General features: G+C 50.4%; 1 protein-coding gene across 1 annotated transcript in view; it reads left to right on the top strand.

Annotated features, from left to right (window-relative positions):
- Positions 1-21105, top strand: part of LOC140396461 (tetraspanin-8-like) — a 57442-nt gene that overhangs the window by 21417 nt on the left and 14920 nt on the right. The window contains exon 2 of the mRNA XM_072485107.1: positions 19097-19159. Coding sequence (XP_072341208.1) covers positions 19097-19159 — 63 coding nt within the window. The remainder of the gene's footprint in view (positions 1-19096; positions 19160-21105) is intronic.

Below are 21105 nucleotides of genomic sequence, written 5' to 3'. Positions count from 1 at the left end.
AGGTATCTGCTGCCCTTGTCCTTCTAGATGGTCATGGTTGCGGGATTGGAAGGTGCTGTCAAATATGGAGGCGCTTCCTTCCTTGGATAGATGCACATGGGAACAAGCTCATTAATTTGGCTTTATACTTAGCATAGAACCATAGAAATGATGCAGCACAGAAGGGGGTCATTCGGTCCAACTTGTCAATGCCGACTCTTTCTAATCCCATCTTCCTGCATACGGCCCATAACCATGCAGCTTTGTGGATCCAGGTGCTTTAAGAGTTTAGGGTCTCTGCTTCCAGTACCTATTTATTAATTAATTAATTTTTAAAAATTTAGAATACCCAATTATTATTTTTCCATTTAAGGGCAGCACAGTGGCGCAAGTGGTTAGCACGGTTATCTCACGGCGCCGAGATCCCAGGTTCGATCCCGGCTCTGGGTCACTGTTCCTGTGGAGTTTGCACATTCTCCCCGTGTTTGTGTGGGTTTCACCCCGGCAGCACGGTAGCCTTGTGGATAGCACAATTGCTTCACAGCGCCAGGGTCCCAGGTTCGATTCTGGCTTGGGTCACTGTCTGTGTGGAGTCTGCACATCCTCCCCGTGTGTGCGTGGGTTTCCTCCGGGTGCTCCGGTTTCCTCCCACAGTCCAAAGATGTGCAGGTTAGGTGGATTGGCCATGATAAATTGCCCTTAGTGTCCAAAATTGCCCTTAGTGGTGGGTGGGGCTACTGGGTTATGGGGATAGGGTGGCGGTGTTGACCTTGGGTAGGGTGCTCTTTCCAAGAGCCGGTGCAGACTCGATGGGCCGAATGGCCTCCTTCTGCACTGTAAATTCTATGTTCTATGTTCTAACCCAAAAGATGTGCAGGGTACGTGGATTGGCCACGCTAAATTGCCCCTTAATTGGAAAAAATGAATTGGATACTCTAAATTTATTTTAAAAAAATTAAGGGGCAATTTAGCGTGTCCAATCCAACTAACCTGCACATCTTTGGGTTGTGGGGGTGAACCCCACGCAGCCACGGGGAGAATGTGCAAACTCCAGACGGACAGTGACCCAGGGCCGGAATTCGAACCCAGTCCACTACCAATTTAGATAGTAAAAACCCATCTGGTTCACTGATGTCCTTTAGGGAAGGAAATCTGCCATTTGTACCTAGTCTGGCCTACATGTGACTCCAGACTCACAGAAATGTGGTTTACCCTTAAATGCCCCAGGGATGGGCAATAAATGCAGGCCCAGCCAGCGACGCCCACGTACAATAAATAAAAAATAAATATTCGGGTTGAAATTTCCAGTCTGGCAAATTGTGGAGGCTTTGAATCAGAACAAGATTTGATTTCATGCTGGTCATTTAATGGGCAGCATGGTAGCACAGTGGTTAGCACAGTTGCTTCACAGCTCCAGGGTCCCAGGTTCGAATCTCGGTTTGGGTCACTGTCTGTGCGGAGTCTGCACGTTTCCTCGTGTCTGCGTGGATTTCCTCCGGGTGCTCCGGTTTACTCCCACAGTCCAAAGATGTGCAGGTTAGGTGCATTGGCCATGCTAAATTGCCCTGAATGTCCAAAAAGGTTAGGTTGGGTTACGGGGATAGGGCGGAGGTGTGGGCTTCGGTGGGGTGCTCTTTCTAAGGGCCAGTGCAGACTCCTGCACTGTAAATTCTCTATGATAATTCTATGACATAGCATTCTCACCAGCACTCAAGCCAGCTGGCGAAAATCTGTTCGTCTCCACCAAAATGGTTCTAAGGAATTCACATGTGATCATTCTGTGTGGGTTTTTTTTTTTGCAGTCAAGTTTCTTTTCCATGATATTTTCCTGCTATTTATGAAAACGTTTCTCTGCTTTTTGAGTGTTGACGGGAATTCAGAGGGAATTGGGGGTTCTGCTCTGATTATGTCTCACTTATCCTATTCCCATAGATTTGCTAATATTGGCTAATGTGCTAACTAGGTGTCAGCCACCTGGCCACATGTGGCTCATGATGGTTCATGTGTGATCTTGATCGATTTGTGCCACTGGGGGTGGGGGGCATTTTCAGCTCCTATTTCCGGGAGGGGGGGGGGGTGTCGACAACGGAGGCAGTAGAGAATTGGGAGGGTATCACAAAACGGCTTTTACGCTGGTAGATTATCCGATCAATTGACCCCTCCCCCCGCCAATGACACAAGGTTGAATCTCGACATTAAAAGCTGGGTTCTAATTTGCATCAATTTAAATATCATTAACAGGCCATTGTACTCGAATGTCCCTCACATTAAATTGTCCATTCACCCCGCCCTGAATCATGACGGGTCCCCCACCATGTGCAACTGGTGAGCAGAACCTTTCGGAGGCACACAGCTGAATACTGCCCCGGGAGGGAGAAGAGTCTCTTCCAGGGGTCAGGGCTGGGGAGGGCTGTTCTGCGTGGGTGGGGGGGTGGGGATGCCGTTTCCATGGAGGGGTCTCCGTGGTGGTGACAGCGGCGGGAGTAGAAAATCCCGCCACCAGTGAACGCCATGCCGCTTCCCGCCGACGAGGCTGGAGAATCTCGCCCATAGCTTTGAAGAAGTCGTCATTTTCCATCTTTGCTGAACCTGAAGACTGTTTTCCAGACATGGCCACCGTAACCTGGATTGTGATAATTATTTGCTAGATTTAGCTAATAGAGTTACTGAATATTAGATGTTGTTTGGGAAAAGGGATGGCTAGTACAGCAATGTAGAGTAGTTGGGGACTCGGGGATAGTTTCATGTAAAATTGTGAATATAATCATAAATACTCAAGTGTCATAGTATATTATAGTCCTTGTGTGTGTTTTTGTCTTTATTTCAGTCAATAAATAATGTTTTATAATTGTTAACATAATGACTGGAATGGTCCTCACTGTGCCCACCCATACTAAACTGTGCAGGTTGCATTTATAGTTGATGAAGAATAAGCTGATGATTTCTCCAAGGGTTGTAGTTGAGCTGCTGCAATTGACCTCAGCTTGACCTCAGCACCCTGGGCCAGGAAAAAAATCCAAAAGGCGCATGCTGTATGGACAATGGTGGTCTGGATGCTGCTGGCCCACCAGTACAATTTGGAAAGGCGCATTGACCTAAGCGAACTGGGAGTGGGATTTTCTGGTTGCACCCACTCTGAGTACGAAAATATCCCACCCGAGGTCAATGGGCTTTTAAGTGGTCTGACAAATTTTCCGTTTCACCTGCCATTGTTCCCATGGTGGGCGGGACCAGAAGATTCACTGCTGGATTGTGATCCAATTCCTGTAGCTGATGTCTCCATCTGCTCTCAATATGTCTCAGGTTTCATGGGCGCAATTCTCCACTCCCGCGACTAAGTGCCCACGCCGCCGTGAACGCCGTCGAGGTTCACGACGGCGCGAAACGGCCCCGATCTCGACCGATTCAGGGCCCGAAAATGGGTTAGGATCGGGGCCGCGAGAAACTCGGGGGGGTGTGTCGAGAAAGCAGCGTCGTCAGCGCACGCCAGCGCATAAAAGCGGCGCCGCGTTACTGGCGTCACCCGCGCATGCGTGGTTGCCGTCCTCCCCGAGGCCGCCCCGCAAGAAGATGTCAGATGGATCTTGCGGGGCGCGGAGGACAGGAGGTCCTCCTTCAGAGAGGCCGGCCCGTTGACCGGTGGGCACCGATCGCGGGCCGGAACCCTTTTGAGTCCTATCCTTTGAAAGAACCCCCCTCACCCCGCCACAGGCTGCCCCCCCAGCATTCCCGCGCTGTTCCCACCGGCAGCGACCAGGTGTGGATGGCGCTGGCGGGAAGCCGTCGTTTTGGGCAGGCCGCTTGGCCCTTCCGGGCCGGAGAATAGCGGGTGTAGCGGAGAATCGCCATTTTGATGGTGTCCCGGGCGATTCTCCGGCCTGCGCCGCGCAGAACTCGACGGGGCCGTTCTTGCCGCTTGGGTGAATCGCGGGAGGGCATCGGACCGGCGTCGCGGGGAAAAATGGCGCGCCAGGCGATTCTCCCAACCGACGCGGGAGCGGAGAATCGCGCCCCTGGTCTTTTCAAGATCGGAGAGGGAATGAACAAGCCAGAGGAAAATACAACTGAGTTCAGGAAAAGATAATACAATCCACATTTGGCAATTGTAAATGTAACCTTGTGAAGTGGCCTTTTTTTCAACTCGATGGCAAAACATTGGTGAATAAGTTTTATTAAAAGATTTGAAGGTAAATGGAATTTAGATTTTATATTGAGAGCAATTGAATATAAAAGCAAAGGAGGTGTGAAGACCTCAAAGCAACAGGTCACATGTGGAATACGCGCACAGTTTGAGCTCCACATTGTATCAGTGGCATATTAGTACCTGCGCAGAAAGTGCAATGCAGATCATAATGATACCAGAGTTTACACGTTGGAAGGGAGGATGATTGGGGTAACTAATTCCATAGCTATATTCCCTCCAACTGAGCAGATACAGGGAAAATCTGATGTTTAGAGTAACAAAAGGAATAGGTGATGTCATTCACCTACCAAAGGATTCGGATTTACAAGTTAATGAGCTCGATCACAAGATTACATTAAGGTGGAGATTAGCAAAACTGACAGTTGTTGAATTGTGAAATGTTTTGCTGCAAGCGATTGTTAAATTGATACAGCATTCAAAAACGAATAAAGGCCTAAATTTAATACTTGCAAATGACGAGCAAATGGCTTCTTGCTGTATTGAATGAATTTTCAAAATTAAAAACCGGAGCCCATTGAAAAACCTTGGGAAGGTGGAGCTCTGTGGTGATTGACATGTTAAATGAACAATGACAGGAGTCTGGGGAAAGGCCAGTTGAAGCTGGAAGGTCATGTGATGACATCTCCTGGAATATGTCCAGCCAGAGTTGGCAATTCTAAAGACATCCAGTTGAAGACAGCAGTAACGAAATACAGACCTTTGTTTCAATGACATCTCACTGCCTCACTGCCTTCTTAAAAAAAAAACAGAACCAATTCTTTGTTTGTCACAAGATCCTAGAATCCTCTATTACACTCTAGCTTTACTGTGCAATGCACAATGGTATGACCAATTTCCGTTTAAAAGCCTTCTTTATTTTAATTCGTGCACTGGATTATAACAATAGACATTTTCAGACAGGATCTCATTTCAAATTAACGAGTGTACTTCAGATGTGTAAGATTTTGTTTTCATCTCGAGCTACAAGGAGGAAAGTGCGGACAATCTTTCAATGAAAAGTTTGGTTGAATGTGCCACAGCTCGGCCAAACTTGCTTACCACCACTTTCAGCACTGATTGGTGTTTTACCAATGTCCAATACCTCCTCATGTGCGGTTGTCGGACTCCATCGTCAATCAGCTGTCGTCACCCAAAGGCTGATTCCTTCCCATCTCCCAGATAGTCAAGGGGCTAATTTATAGGAGATCCTGGGGGTAGATTTTCTCCAGTAACTCCTAGAAATCCTTGCCCCCACACCCTAACCTACCGCCTGCAGGTGCCTCACACTGGCCTCCTGTCCTCCCTCACTGACCTCTTCCATGTAATCCCTGATTGGCTAATCGGAGTGTCCTGACAGAATGGCCATTAGAGCACTGAACGGCAAACCAACCAGGGTAGCAAAAAAGCTGCCCCATTGAGAATCAGTCCATTGTGGGTGGGGAGTGGGAAGGAATTTGCCCTGACACAGTCCTGTGCGTGTGGTAGCGTTCCAGACCAGCTGCTTAAATGTTGCCGAGTGGTGGCGTTCCAGTTTGAGATTTTTTTTGCGGGGGGAGGGGTGGGTTTGCCAACAGCAATACTTACACAAGGAAAAGAATGTGAGAAGTGAAGAGATGTTGATGTGTGAAAAGGCGAAGTGCTGACGGGAATCTGCGATAGGGAGGGAAAAGCTGCAAAACCGGGATATTTTGAGCCCAATTGTTAGAATGTCTTTTTTAAAAGTTCATTCAGGGATGCGGGTGTCGCTGGCTGGGCCAGTATTTAGTTCCCATCCCTAATTGTTAGGCCATTTCAGAGGACATTTAAGAGTCAGCCACATTGCTGTGGATCTGGAGTTACATGTAGGCCAGACCAGGTAAGGATGACAGATTTCCTTCCCGAAAGAGCATCAGTGAACGATATGGGTTTTCACAACAATCGACAATGCTTTCACGGTCAACATTAGACTTTTAATTCCAGATGGATGTTTCACGAAAAATTGCGCCTATCCCGGCAGAACTGGGATGTCTGGTCACCATGTGCTGCATTATAATTTGTATTTATACAATTGACTGGAGGAAATTATAATAAGAAATCCATTAGAACACCCAACATTTTGAGTTGAATTTAATAAAAAACTTAAGAGAGCAGATGTTGCTCTCTTCCAACACTAAACATTTAAATTTGAAGTTTGTTGAAACACCTTATGAATAAGGCCAATTGTACCTGGAAATTTTCTAACCAAATCCTATGTCTGACATATTTGAGCCATCTTCTGCTCAAAACCAGTGATCACCCATTTTATATTGCTGTTACGATCCAAGTTGATGATATAACTGGACAAGAAATTCCCAGAATGGAACCCTGGCTCAAAAGACTGGGGCTGGATTCTCTGCCGTCGGGATGCTCCGTTTTGCCGGCAGCCCCGGGGTTTCCCAATGGTGTGGGGCAGCCCCACAATGGGAAACCCCATTGACTAGCCGGCATAACGGAGCATCCCGCCGGCGGGGTAAAACAAAAATGTGGCGGGGTGGAGAATCCAGTTCCGTATCTTTTACTTGCTTTGATAAACATGGAAGGACAGAGTCACAGGACTGCTAATTAGTTTTAACAACAAGAGAAAAAAAACATTTAACAAACATGAAAATTTTGGATTATAATACAAAACTCCTTTATTCCCCCTTTAGATTAACAAATCCCCACAGAATTTAAGATTAACGCAGATTACACAGTACACCTTGCTCTCCAATGGTCTCATTTACACACAGGTCATTTTAAGTACACAAGATGACAGTGGGCAAATACACTCTCCACTCTGAACCCCAAGTGTCTCCTCAGAATTCCCCCCAGATGATTGTCATGTGAGAATTTCTAAACGCTACTCCCAAAAACCCATTTTAAAATCTTCTCTCATAATCATAAAACTTTCCCTTGAAGGTGTACATTCCGAAACCAGATCAGGTTTTCAAACTGCCACTTCTAAACAAAGGTTCCGCTCCACTTTTAACAGTGAATCCAATCTGGGATTTTACACCAACCCCTTTATGATTTATTGGTCTTGACTTGTGCAAACTGCTCACAATTGCTGTAACTCTCGATTCCCAGACTGTATTAAAATGGCATCAGACATTTGATTTATCTTTTGAAGGCCGTTGTCCCACTTTAAATCTGGTTACTGCAATTGTCTCTTTAACTTGAAGCATTTTGTTTACCCACTCTTTCTTGAATTTTTCTGAATAAACCTTGGTCTCTATTCACTTAACTCCAGACTTCATGGACACTTCTTAATTTCTCTGGATTCCTTAACGGTCTGTTCTTCAGATTGCTGCACTTGTTTTCTTAACCTTTACTCCATGGAATGGTTTTTCTTCTAGCAAAGCTGAGCAAGATGTTCCCTTTCTAACCTTCTAACCCAACTGCATCTATCATAGCTGTCTTCTCCCTCACTACATATCGCCAGCTGCAATCAAATTAGCTAAATTAAAACTTAAACTCTTCTCTGCCTTACAAGGCCCCTAAGCCTTTTATTTATTCTTCATGCCGTAGCCCATTCCAAGCATAGTGGAAACACAATTGGAACTTAACCAAACCTCACACTTACAAACATCTTTTGACAGCATGAATCTAGGTATAGATGTTCCCTTCCAGACACACAAACATGTAAATTAAACCAATTTATAGGAAGGATTTGGAAGCATTGGAAAGGGTGCAGAGGAGATTTACCAGAATGTTGCCTGGTATGGAGGGAAGATCTTATGAGGGAAGGCTGAGGGACTTGAGGCTGTTTTTGTTAGAGAGAAGAAGGTTAAGAGGTGACTTAATTGAGGCATACAAGATGATCAGAGGATTGGATAGGGTGGACAGTGAGAGCCTCCTTCCTCGGATGGTGATGTCTAGCACGAGGGGACATAGCTTTAAACTGAGGGGAGATAGATATAAGACAGATGTCAGAGATTTACTCAGAGAGTAGTAAGGGCGTGGAATGCCCTGCCTGCAACAGTAGTGCACTCGCCAACACTAAGGGCATTCAAATGGTCATTGGATAGACATATGGACGATAAGGGAATAGTGTAGATGGACTTAGAGTGGTTTCACAGGTCGGCGCAACATCGAGGGCCGAAGGGCCTGTACTGCGCTGTAATGTTCTATGTTCTATACCTTATTTCTAATGTTTACCAATAGAAATAGAAATCCCTTAACCCTTTGTTTTCCTAACAATTGCATTAAGTGGGCCTTTGCCCGTGATGAATCATGACCTCCTTTACCCACCACAACTGCTGGCTTCTTGCTTTTAGGGCAATGATTTCTAGTTGTGTACAATGTCTCAACAGTTATTGCTAGTTTATGCTGCACAATATTAATCCTTAAAGAAGAAGGTTAACATTGCTTTTTAAACCGTTATATTATAACATATTGAAATAATTTTGACAACAAATATTGCCCTTATTATTGGGTGGGGTTACTGGGTTATGGGGATAGGGTGGAGGTGTTGACCTTGGGTAGGGTGCTCTTTCCAAGAGCCGGTGCAGACTCGATGGGCCAAATAGACTCCTTCTGCACTGTAAATTCTATGAAAATAACTTTTTCCACGAGCTTCATTCAATGTCTCTAATGTTTGGGTGAATGTACTATGTACAGTGTTGATTCTATGGGCGGGATTCTGTGATCCTGTGGCTAAGTGTTTTTTAAAAATATATATTTATTCAAATTTTCAACAACCCCCCCCCCCAAACAAGAAGAACGAAACAAGAACACAACAATCAGAAATTATACATTGGATTTTCCCCCATATACAATAACCCCCCATATAACATTTAGAACACGAATAGTGAAAAACCCCCACCTTCACCCAAACGCCACCCCAAAAGAACCCCCCCCCCCCCCGCCCTTGGGCTGCTGCTGCTGACCTAACGCTCCGCGAGATAGTCTAGGAAAGGTTGCCACCGCCTGAGGAACCCTTGCACAGACCCTCGCAAGGCAAACTTTATCCTCTCCAGCTTGATGAACCCTGCCATGTCATTTAAAAAAAATCTATATTTTATTGAAGTTTTCCAACACAGTTTTTCCCCCTCACAAATCAAAAACAACGATAACGCAATAACTAATAGATAACATTTAAATAAAGTAGTGAACTAACAAAGTAACAAGAAATAGTGCGCCCCCCCCTCCACCCCAACTAGAACAAAACAAGTCTCCCATTCTCCTAATTCCTGCCCGGTGCCAGCTCTGGAACCCTCCGTCCAACCTTCCTGGGGCAAACCTATGGTTGTTCCTGATCGGGGACTACACCGAGGCTCCCAACACACCCTTCTGTCGCCTCCATTGCCCCCAGATACTTAGTGTTGCCGCCACCACTGGGTTTGTGGTAAACCTTTTCGGGGAGAGCGGTAGCGGCGCTGTCACCAGTGCTTTTAAGCTCGTTCCTTTACAGGAATGGTAGGCCTAACATACGATGAACGTCTGAGGATCCTGGGATTATATTCATTGGAGTTTAGGAGGTTGAGGGGAGATCTAATAGAAACTTACAAGATAATGAATGGCTTAGATAGGGTGGATGTAGGGAAGTTGTTTCCATTAGCAGGGGAGACTAGGACCCGGGGGCACAGCCTTAGAATAAAAGGGAGTCACTTTAGAACAGAGATGAGGAGAAATTTCTTCAGCCAGAGAGTGGTGGGTCTGTGGAATTCATTGCCACAGAGGGCGGTGGAGGCCGGGACGTTGAGTGTCTTTAAGACAGAAGTTGATAAATTCTTGATTTCTCGAGGAATTAAGGGCTATGGAGAGAGAGCGGGTAAATGGAGTTGAAATCAGCCATGATTGAATGGCGGAGTGGACTCGATGGGCCGAATGGCCTTACTTCCGCTCCTATGTCTTATGGTCTTATGGACGCCATCTCCAGCCTCTTCCACGCCTCCCCCTCTCCCTCCATCATCCACTTGCGGATCATCGCCACATTGGCGGCCCAGTAATAGTCGCCCAAGTTCGGCAACACCAGTCCCCCTCTGTCCCTGCTACGTTGCAGGAACCCCCTCCTTACCCTCGGGGCCTTCCCTGCCCACATGAAACTCATAATACTCCTATCTATTTTCTTAAAAAAGGCCTTAGTGATCAAGATGGGGAGACATTGAAACACATAAAGAAACCTAGGGAGAACCATCATTTTGACCGCCTGTACTCTGCCCGCCAGTGACAGCGGCAGCATATCCCACCTTTTGAAATCCTCTTCCATCTGCTCCCCCAGCCGCGTCAGATTGAGTTTATGTAAAGTTCCCCAGCTCCTGGCTATCTGAATCCCCAAATATTGGAAGTGTCTTTCCACTCTCCTTAACGGCAGGCCATCTATCCCTCTACTCTGGTCCCCAGGGTGTATTACGAAAAGCTCACTCTTTCCCATGTTAAGCCTATATCCCGAAAAATCTCCAAACTCCCTCAATATCTGCATAACCTCTGTCATCCCCCCCACTGGATCCGCCACATACAGCAGTAGGTCGTCTGCGTAGAGTGACACTCGGTGTTCCTCTCCCCCTCTAACCACCCCCCTCCATTTCTTAGAGTCTCTCAGCACTATGGCAGTGGTTCAATTGCCAGCGCGAACAGTAATGGGGACAGAGGGCAGCCCTGCCTTGTTCCCCTATGTAACCGAAAATACTCCGATCTTTGCCGATTTGTGACTACACTTGCCACTGGGGCCCCATAGAGGAGTTTAACCCAACTGACAAACCCCTCCCCAAACCCAAACCTCCTCAGCACCTCCCATAAATACTCCCACTCTACCCTATCAAATGCCTTCTCTGCATCCATTGCTGCCACTATCTCTGCCTCCCCCTCTGCTGGGGACATCATTATCACCCCCAATAGCCGTCGCACGTTGATGTTCAATTGTCTCCCCTTTACAAACCCTGTCTGGTCTTCGTGCACCATCCCCGGGACACAATCCTCTATCCTCATTGTCAGCACTTTTGCCAGCAACTTGGCGTCCACATTCAGGAGCGAGATAGGCCTATAAGACCCGCATTGCAGCGGATCTTTCTCTCGCTTCAGGAGTAATGATATCGTCGCCTCCGACATTGTCGGGGGTAGAGTCCCCCCTTCCCTGGCCTCGTTAAAGGTTCTTGCCAGCAGCGGGGCCAACAAGTCCACATATTTCCTGTAAAATTCCACTGGGAACCCGTCTGGTCCCGGGGCCTTCCCTGCCTGCATATTCCCCAGCCCTTTAGTCACCTCGTCCACCCCGATTGGCGCCCCCAGGCCTTCCACCTCCTGCTCCTCCACCCTCGGGAACCTTAGTTGGTCCAGAAACTGCTGCATCCCCTCTTTTCCCTCCGGGGGTTGGGACCTATATAGTCTCTCGTAAAAGGTCTTAATCACTTCATTTATCTTCCCTGCTCTCCGCTCCGTAGTTCCCGTTTCATCCCTAACTCCCCCTATTTCCCTCGCCGCTATCCTCTTACGAAGCTGGTAGGCCAGCAGCCGACTCGCCTTTTCCCCATATTCGTATCTCATCCCCTGTGCCTTCCTTCCTCCACTGTGCCTCTGCCTTCCCTGTGGTCAGCAGGTCAAACTCCGTCTGGAGTCTTCGCCTCTCCCTATATAGTCCTTCGTCCGGGGCCTCCACATATCTTTTATCCACACTCAAACTCTCCCCCAGTAATCTCTCCCTCTCTTTGGCCTCTGTTTTCCCCTTGTAAGCCCTAATGGAGATCAACTCTCCCCTAACCACTGCCTTCAGCGCTTCCCATACTACCCCCACCTGGACCTCACCATTATCATTGGCTTCCAGGTACCTTTCGATACATCCTCGCACCCTTCCACAGATTCCTTCATCCGCCAATAATCCCACATCCAGTCGCCAGAGTGGGCGCTGTTCCCTCTCCTCTCCTAGTTCCAGATCCACCCAGTGCGGGGCATGGTCTGAAACAGCTATGGCCGAGTACTCCGTTCCCTCCACCCTCGAAATCAGTGACCTACTCAAAACAAAGAAATCTACCTGGGAGTATACCTTATGGACATGGGAGAAAAAGGAGAACTCTTTGGCCAACGGCCTAGCAAATCTCCACGGATCTACTCCCCCCATTTGGTCCATAAACCCCCTGAGCACCTTGGCCGCTGCCGGCCTTCTTCCGGTCCTGGATCTAGATCGATCTAACACTGGGTCCAGCACGGTATTGAAATCCCCCCCCCATTACCAGGCTTCCTACCTCCAGGTCCGGGATATGTCCCAGCATCCGCTTCATAAATCTCGCATCAACCCAGTTCGGGGCGTATACATTTACCAACATGACCTCCATTCCCTGCCACTCACCATCATATATCTGCCACCGTTGTCCACTACTATATTACTAGCCTCGAACGACACCCGTTTCCCCACCAATATAGCCATCCCTCTGTTCTTTGCGTCCAGCCCTGAGTTGAACACCTGTCCCACCCATCCTTTCCTTAACCTAACCTGATCCGCCACCTTCAGGTGCGTCTCCTGAAGCATGACCACGTCTGCCTTCAGGCCTTTTAAGTGCGCGAACACTCGGGCTCTCTTAATCGGCCCATTTAGGCCTCTCACATTCCACGTGATCAGCCGGATTGGGGGGCTGACCCCCCGTCAAAGACCGTTCCCGATACAGTGAACCTCCCCTTCCCCAATTTACATTTCTATACATCAACATTGTCGTTTCCCCCCAACATCAGTCCCTCAGTTCTGGTCCAATTTCTCTTTTTGGATGAAGCTCCATGCTTCTTCCGACGTTTCAAAATAATAATGTCTATCATGGTGCGTGACCCATAATCGCGCCGGCTGCAGCATTCCAAACTTTACTTTCTTCTTTTGAAGCACCTCCTTGGCTCGGTTAAAACTCGCCCTCCTTCTCGCCACCTCCGCGCTCCAGTCCTGATACACTCATATCACCGCATTCTCCCATCTGCTACTCCGTACCTACTTGGCCCAGCTCAAAACAACCTCTCTGTCGTTGAAGCGGTGAAATCTCACGACCATCGCCCTTGGTGGTTCTCCAGCCTTTGGTCTCCTCGCAGGGACCCGGTGAGCCCCTTCCACCTCCAAGGGGCCCGAGGGGGCCTCAGCTCCCATTAGCGAATGGAACATCGCGCTCACATAAGCCTCGCGGTCAACTCCCTCCACTCCCTCGGGGAGACCCAGAATCCGGAGGTTCTTTCTCCTTGATCTATTTTCCAGGACTTCGATTCTTTCGATGCACCACTTAGCGCCTCGTGCATCTCCATTTTGACTGCTAGGCCCAGGATCTCATCTTCATTCTCAGCTACCTTCTCCTTCACCACACGGAGTTCTATCGCCTGGGCCTTTTGCGTTTCTTTGAGCCCATCAATTGCCAGCAACATCGGGGCCAGCACCTCCTTCTTTAATTCCCCCACACACCGTCTGAGGAATTCATCCTGATCCGGCCCCCATATCATCTGGCCTCCCTCCGACGCCATCTTGCTTCCTTCTTTTCTCTGCCGCTGCCCTCGAGGATCCCTCGTAATCCGGCCGCCACCACCGATCTTTTTCCTGCACACTGCGGGGGGACTCCTTATTTCTTCACCCCACACCGGGTTTGGTCAAAAAAAAATTCCCTCTGGGGCTCTCAAAAAGAGCCCGAAAGTCCGTCGGAGCTGGAGCCGCCGAAACGTGCGGCTTAGCAGAGCATCGCCGCAACCGCTCCCTGCCATGTCATTGATCCAAGCTTCCACACTAGGGGGCTTTGCATCTTTCCAGAGTAGCAAAATCCTCCGCCGGGCTGCCAGGGACGCAAAGGCCAGAATACTGGCCTCTTTCTCCTCCTGCGCTCCTGGCTTGTCCAATACCCCAAATAATGCTAATCCCCAGCTCGGCTTGACCCGGGCGTTCACCACCTTGGACATAGTCCTCGCAAAACGCCTCCAAAACCCATCCAGCGCCGGGCACGACCAGAACCTATGGATGTGGTTTGCCGGTCTCACCGAGCACCTCCCACATCTGTCCTCCACCCCAAAGAACCTACTCAACCTCGCCCCTGCCATATGCGCTCTGTGAGTAACTTTGAACTGTATTAGGCTGAGCCTGGAGCAAGAGGAGGAAGAATTAACCCTACTCAGGGCATCAGCCCACAGACCCTCATCTATCTCCTCCCCAAGCTCCTCCTCCCACTTACCCTTTAACTCCTCCACCGAGGCCTCCTCCTCTTCCTTCAGCTCCTAGTACATCGCCGAAACCTTGCCTTCTCCAACCCATACACCCAAAATCACCCTGTCCTGAATCCCACGTGCCGGAAGCAGCGGGAATTCCCTCACCTGTCGCCTCACAAACACCCTCACTTGCATGTACCTGAAAGCGTCTACCGGGGGTAGCCCAAACCTCTCTTCCAGCGCCCCTAGGCTCGCAAACGTCCCATCGATGAACAGGTCCCCATTCTTCTAATCCCTGCCCGATGCCAGCTCCGAAATCCCCCATCCATCCTTCCCGGGACGAACCGATGATTCTCCTAAATCGGGGACCAAACCGAGGCTCCCACCTCGCCCCTGTGTCGCCTCCACTTCCCCCAGATCTTCAGCGTCACCGCCACCACCGGACTCGTGGTGTACCTTGTTGGCGAGAGCGGCAGCGGTGCTGTCACCAGCGCCCTCAGGCTCGTGCCCACACAGGACGCCATCTCTAGCCTCTTCCACGCCGCCCCCTCTCCCTCCATTACCCACTTACGGATCATCGCCACATTGGCTGCCCAATAATAGCCACACAAATTCGGCAGCGCCAGCCCCCTTCTGTCCCTGCTACGCTCTAGAAACACTTTCTTCACCTTCGGGGTCTTATTCGGCGACACAAATCCCATGTTGCTCCTGCTTACCCATTTGAAAAAGGCCTTGGGGATCATAATGGGAAGGCACTGGAACACAAAGAGAAACCTCGGGAGGACCGTCATTTTGACCGACTGCACCCTACCCACTAGTGAGAGTGGCAGTATATCCCATCTTTTAAAATCCTCCTCTATCTGCTCCACCAACCACGTCAAATTGAGCTTGTGCAGGGCCCCCCAACTCCTAGCTACTTGGATACCTCGGTACCGAATGCTCCTTTCCGCCCTCTTCAGCGGTAGCTCGTCTATCCCCCTTCCCTGGTCCCCTGAATGCACCACAAAGAGCTCACTCTTCCTACGGTGAGTTTATACCCCGAAAAGTCCCCAAACTCCCTAAGGATCCACATGACCTCCGCCATCCCCTCCACTGGATACGCAACATACAACAACAGGTCATCGGCATACAACGGCACCCGGTGTTCCTCTCCCCCCCCCCCCCCCCCCCTGCCCCCCCCCCCCCCCCCCCCCCCACCCGGACCAATCCCCTCCATTTCCTGGACTCCCTCAGTGCCATGGCCTGCGGCTCAATTGCCAGTGTAAACAACAAGGGGGATAAGGGGAACCCCTGCCTCGTCCCCCGGTACAGCCGAAAGTACTCCGACCTCCGCCGGTTCGTAGCCACACTCGCTACCGGGGCTCTGTATAGTAGCCTGACCCAACTGATGAACCCCTCCCCAAACCCAAACCTCCGCAACACTTCCCAAAGATACTCCCACTCCACCCGATCAAAGGCCTTCTCCGCGTCCATAGCTGCCACACCTCCGCTTCCCCCTTCACCGAGGGCATCATAATCACATTGAGGAGCCTCCGCACATTTATATTTAGCTGCCTACCCTTCACAAATCCCGTCTGGTCCTCATGAATCATCCCCGGGACACAGTCCTCAATTCTCGTAGCCAGCACCTTCGCCAGCAACTTAGCGTCAACATTGAGAAGCGAGATCGGACTATACGACCCACATTGCATTGGATCCTTGTCCCGCTTCAAGATCAAAGAAATCAGCGCCCTGGACATTGTCGGGGGCAAGGACCCCCCTCCCTCGCCTTATTAAAAGTCCTCACTAACAACGGGCTCAGCAGGTCCACGTATTTCCTGTAAAATTCAACCAGGAACCCATCGGGCCCCAGGGACTTCCCCACCTGCATGTTCCCCAATCCTTTAACCAGCTCCTCCAGCCCAATCGGCGCCCCCAAACCAGCCACCTGCTCCTCCTCCACCCTCTGGCATCTCAGCTGATCTAGGAATCGTCGCATCCCCTCCTCCCCCGCTGGGGCTCAGACCTGTACAGATCCCCATAGAAGTCCCTAAATACCTCATTTATTCTCACCGCACTCTGCACCGTATTCCCCCCTCTATCCTAAACTCCACCAATCTCCCTCGCTGCCTCCCTCTTACGAAGCTGATGTGCCAGCATCCGACTCGCCTTCTCCCCATACTCATACGTCGCCCCCTGCGCTTTCCTCCACTGTGCCTCTGCTTTCCCCGTGGTCAACAGGTCGAATTCCGTCTGGAGGCTTCGTCGCTCCCTAAGTAGCCCCTCCTTGGGGGCCTCTGCATACCTCCTGTCCACCCTTAAAATCTCCCCCACCAACCTCTCCCTCCTGTCTCTCTTCTCCCTGTGGGCCCTAATGGAGATTAGCTCTCCCCTGACCACCGCCTTCACTGCCTCCCAGACTACCCCCACCTGCACCTCCCCGTTGTCGTTGGCCTCCAAATATCTTTCAATACACCCCCGCACCCGCCCGCACAGCCCCTCATCCGCCAACAGTCCCACATTGAGGCGCCACAGCGGGCGCTGGTCCGTCTCCTCCCCAACTCCAGCTCCACCCAATGCGGGGCGTGGTCCGAGATGGCTATGGCCGAATATTCCGTTCCCTCCACTTTTGGAATTAGCGCCCTACTCAAAATGAAAAAATCTATCCGGGAGTAGGCTCTATGGACGTGGGAAAAGAAGGAAAATTCCCTGGCCAGCGGCCTGGCAAACCTCCATGGATCGACTCCTCCCCCCCCCATCTGGTCCATAAACCCCCTGAGCACCTTGGCCGCAGCCGGCCTCTTACCCGTCCTGGACCTAGAACGGTCCAGTGCTGGGTCTAGCACCGTGTTGAAGTCCCCGTCCCCCCACCCATTATCAAGCTTCCTACCTCCAGATCCGGAATCCGACCCAGCATGCGTTTCATAAATCCGGCATCATCCCAATTCGGGGCATATACGTTCACCAGTACCACCCGCACCCCCTGCAACCTACCACTCACCATCACATATCGACCTCCATTATCCACTACAATATTCAGTGCCTCGAACGACACCCGCTACCCCACCAGTATTGCAACCCCTCTGTTCTTAGCATCCAGCCCTGAATGAAAGACGTGCCCTACCCATCCCTTTCTCAGCCTAACCTGATCTGCCACCTTCAGATTTGTCTCCTGCAGCATAACCACGTCTGCCTTCAGTCCCTTTAAGTGCGCGAACACCCGGGTTGAGGCGAAGTGTTGACGTCGTCAAAAGTCCCGTCGCGTTTCTCGACGGCATCAACACGGCCTGCGGATCAGCAATTCTGGCCCCTACAGGGGGCCAGCACGGCACTGGAGCAGTTCACGCCGCTCCAGCTGCTGATCCCAACATCAAATGGGCGCTCGGAATCCGCGCATGTGCAGTGGCACCGGCGGCAATGCGCGCATGCCCCGACGCAACATGGCGCAGGACTACAGGGGCCGGCGCGGAAGAAAAGGAGGCCGCCAGCCAAAGAGGCCGGCTTGCCGATTGGTAGGCCCTGATCGCGGGCCTGGCCACATCGGAGCCACCCCCCCGGGTCAGACCCCCCCCCACAGACCGCCCTTCCACGCCGGGTTTCCGCCGGCTGAGAGCAGGTGTGGATGGTGCCGGTGGGACTCTGCTTTTTTACGACAGCTGCTCGGCCCACCCCGGGCCAAGAATCGGCGGGCTGGCCGTGTAGAGCGGCCCCCGACCGGCGCCGCGCCAACCATGCCAGCGCCAATGGTGCCGATTCTCCGCGGAGAATCGCATGCCGGCGTTGGGGCGGCGTGGCGCGATTCACGCCGGTCATGGGGATTCTCCGGCCCGGCTACGGGCTGAGAGAATTTCGCCCCATCTCCAAAACTCTTTTATATTCATTTCTAATGCCAGCTAGTACTCGGAAGCTGTTGTTGGAGAATTCATAAATCTGAGAATTGTCTGTCCTGTCTTGTAATAACGATTATGAGGGCAGCAAAGTGGTTAACCCGTGTCAAATTGACCATTCACGTCAGTATAACTTCACTACTTTGCAATTATATCCCATTAGAAATAACATCCACGCTTGGTTTGCTTTTTTATAACCTTGCTACCTGTGGAGAATCCTTTACTGATTTGTCGCATAGTGGTTAGCACTGCTGCCTCACAGCACCAGGGACCCGGGTTCAATTCAGGCCTTGGGTCACTGCCTGTGTGGAGTTTGCACTTTCTCCCCCTGTCTGCGTGGGTTCCGTCCGGATGTTCCGGTTTCCTCCCACATCGCCAAAGATGTGCAAGTTAGGTGGGTTGGCCATGCTAATTTGCCCCTTAGGGTCCAGGTTAGGTGGGGTTATGGGGATAGGATGGGGCAGTGGGTCGAGGTAGGCTGCCCTTTCAGAGAGACAGGGTAGACTAGCTGGACCGAATGGCCTCCTTCTGCATTGTAGGGATTCTATGTTCAGTGCCGTTTTGGATACATTTTAGATGATATCAGAAGAACTAAACATTGTAAGCTGCTCAAGTCTTTCAACAATTTACCTATCCTGATTTGCCTCAAATCAATGTAATATTTGAATAATTTAATTTCAGAATGGGATAAGAAATTAAAAAGACACGAGAAAAGGAAGGGAACTGAAGGGCGGCTGCAAATGGTCGAGTGCCTCCTTCTTCTGTAAAACATTGTCACAATGATGGATTTATAGTACTGCCTGCCAGTTATTTTATATCGCTCAAGAGATTGAGTACATTTTTTGAGTACTATGAAATAACAAGATGTTGGTTATATTGTTTCTGTTGGCGATGAACCAACTGAATTGACTTTTCTCATTCAAGGAAGTATTTTTTAAACAAGTATTTCTAAACTGTTCAATCTTTTTGTTTTCAGCTGTGTGGTTCGATTATACTTGGAGTTTCAATATGGCTGCGTGTGGGCAAAAATGCCGGAAAGGTAACAATGACTGATGCTTGCCATGAGTGTTTTTCTACGATAGTTGGAATCTTGTTCATGTGTCTGTTTTCACTCCCTCAAGTGTACCCGAAAAGGCGCTGGGAGTGTGCGACTAGGGGATTTTCACAGTAACTTCCTTGCAGTGTTAATGTAAGCTTGCTTGTGACACTAATGAAGATTGTTATTTTTATTTGTAAATTGGTCACTGCATTTCCTGCATTGCAATACTGACACTGCTGACTAAAAAAAAACAAGTTCTTTATTGGTTAGAACATGCTTAGAAACCCCTAGGTCTCGTACAATGCAAAGCTCCCTTTCTGCCTCTTGGTACTGTGCTGCGATGTTCATCAGATTGTTTCTCTCGAAGCAAAGGATGTGTCTAAGTTTGACAGGTTGAGATCAGACAGCCAAAGAAAAAAGGTTCCCATTAACTGATGATACAAGGGCTTGTGTGGTGAACCACTGTATTATGGGATATAAGGTAGGACCTACACTACAGGTTCGCCGGTAGTCCCTGCCGGCTGGCTCCGCCCACTAAGATCTGTATAAATATGCGTGACCTCCATTGCCCTGCCATTTTGCCAGCTGCAGCAGGAAGCCACGCATCTGACTGCAATGAAGCCACAGTTGGAACCAATCTGCGTCTTTGTGCAATTGATTGCGCATCAATTTATTGCAGTCAGATTGTTCCACAGAATGGATATCAGAATCAAACCAGATCGCATGCAGCTGGATCCACACTCACCCGACACCAGAACAGACTTTACTCACTGGCTAGCCTGTTTTGAGGCCTACATCAACGCTGCGGACCCCGCGCCAACGGAGGCTCAGAAGATAAACGTCCTGTACTCCAGACTGAGCTCCAGCGTGTTCCCGTTGATCCAAGACGCCTCGAATTACGCGAAAGCAATGGCACTCCTTAAAGAACACTATGCTCAAAAGACGAACACGCTCTTCGCCAGGCATGTACTCGCCACCCGCTCACAACTACCTGGTGAGTCCATTGAAGACTTCTGGCGCGCCCTAATTCCACTCGTCCGGGACAGTGACTGTCAGGCCGTTATGGCCGCTGAACACACTAATCTCCTCATGCGTGAGGCTTTCGTGATGGGGATTGCGTCGGATCGCATCCGAGAACGATTACTGGAAGGGGCCACGCTTGAACTAGCGGAGACGAAAACCTTGGCGCTCTCCATGACGGTCGCATCCCGTAATATAGTCTTACCACTCCCGCCCCGCTGCTCACCCTTCTACCCCTTCCTACCCCCCCTGGACCCCGCCAACGACCTCCTCTACTGGGGCCCTGCCTTCCCAATACGTCTGTGCCGCACGCCGATCCGCGCACCCTGGGGATCCCCGCTGCTACTTCTGCGGTCAGCAGAAGCACCCCCGCCAACACTGCCCAGCCCGCACTGCCGTTTGTAAATCCTGCAGTAAGAAGGGCCACTTCGCAGCTGTGTGCCAGGCCTGCGCAGTCGCTGCGATCGCACCCACTATCGCACCCTCCCCCACACCAAACGCACAATGGGAGCCGCCACCTTCTCCTCCCAGGGCCATGTGCGACCAATGGGTGCCACCATCTTGTCCCCCTTCGGCCACGTGCACCCCATGGATGCCGCCATCTTGTCCCGACCCCGCAATGTGTGCACCATGGACGCCGCCATTTTGTTCCCCACAGGGTCTCCGGACATCCCGAAATCGGAACCACACACACTCGCCAACCGAAGCATCCGACGACTACTCGCAGCTCGCTTTGATGACGCTGGACCAATCTCGCCCACACAACCTGGCCACCGCGTCGACGCCGGTGAAAATCAACAGCTACGTGACCTCGTGCCTGCTGGACTCCGGGAGCACCGAAAGCTTCGTACACCCAGATACGGTAAGGCGCTGCTCCCTCGCGGTCCATCCTGCCAATCAAAGGATCTCCCTAGCCTCCGGATCCC

This window comes from Scyliorhinus torazame, chromosome 19 (assembly GCF_047496885.1).
Source record: "Scyliorhinus torazame isolate Kashiwa2021f chromosome 19, sScyTor2.1, whole genome shotgun sequence".
In the NCBI taxonomy this organism is placed as follows: domain Eukaryota; kingdom Metazoa; phylum Chordata; class Chondrichthyes; order Carcharhiniformes; family Scyliorhinidae; genus Scyliorhinus; species Scyliorhinus torazame.
This window is presented reverse-complemented; position numbering and strand designations above follow the sequence as displayed.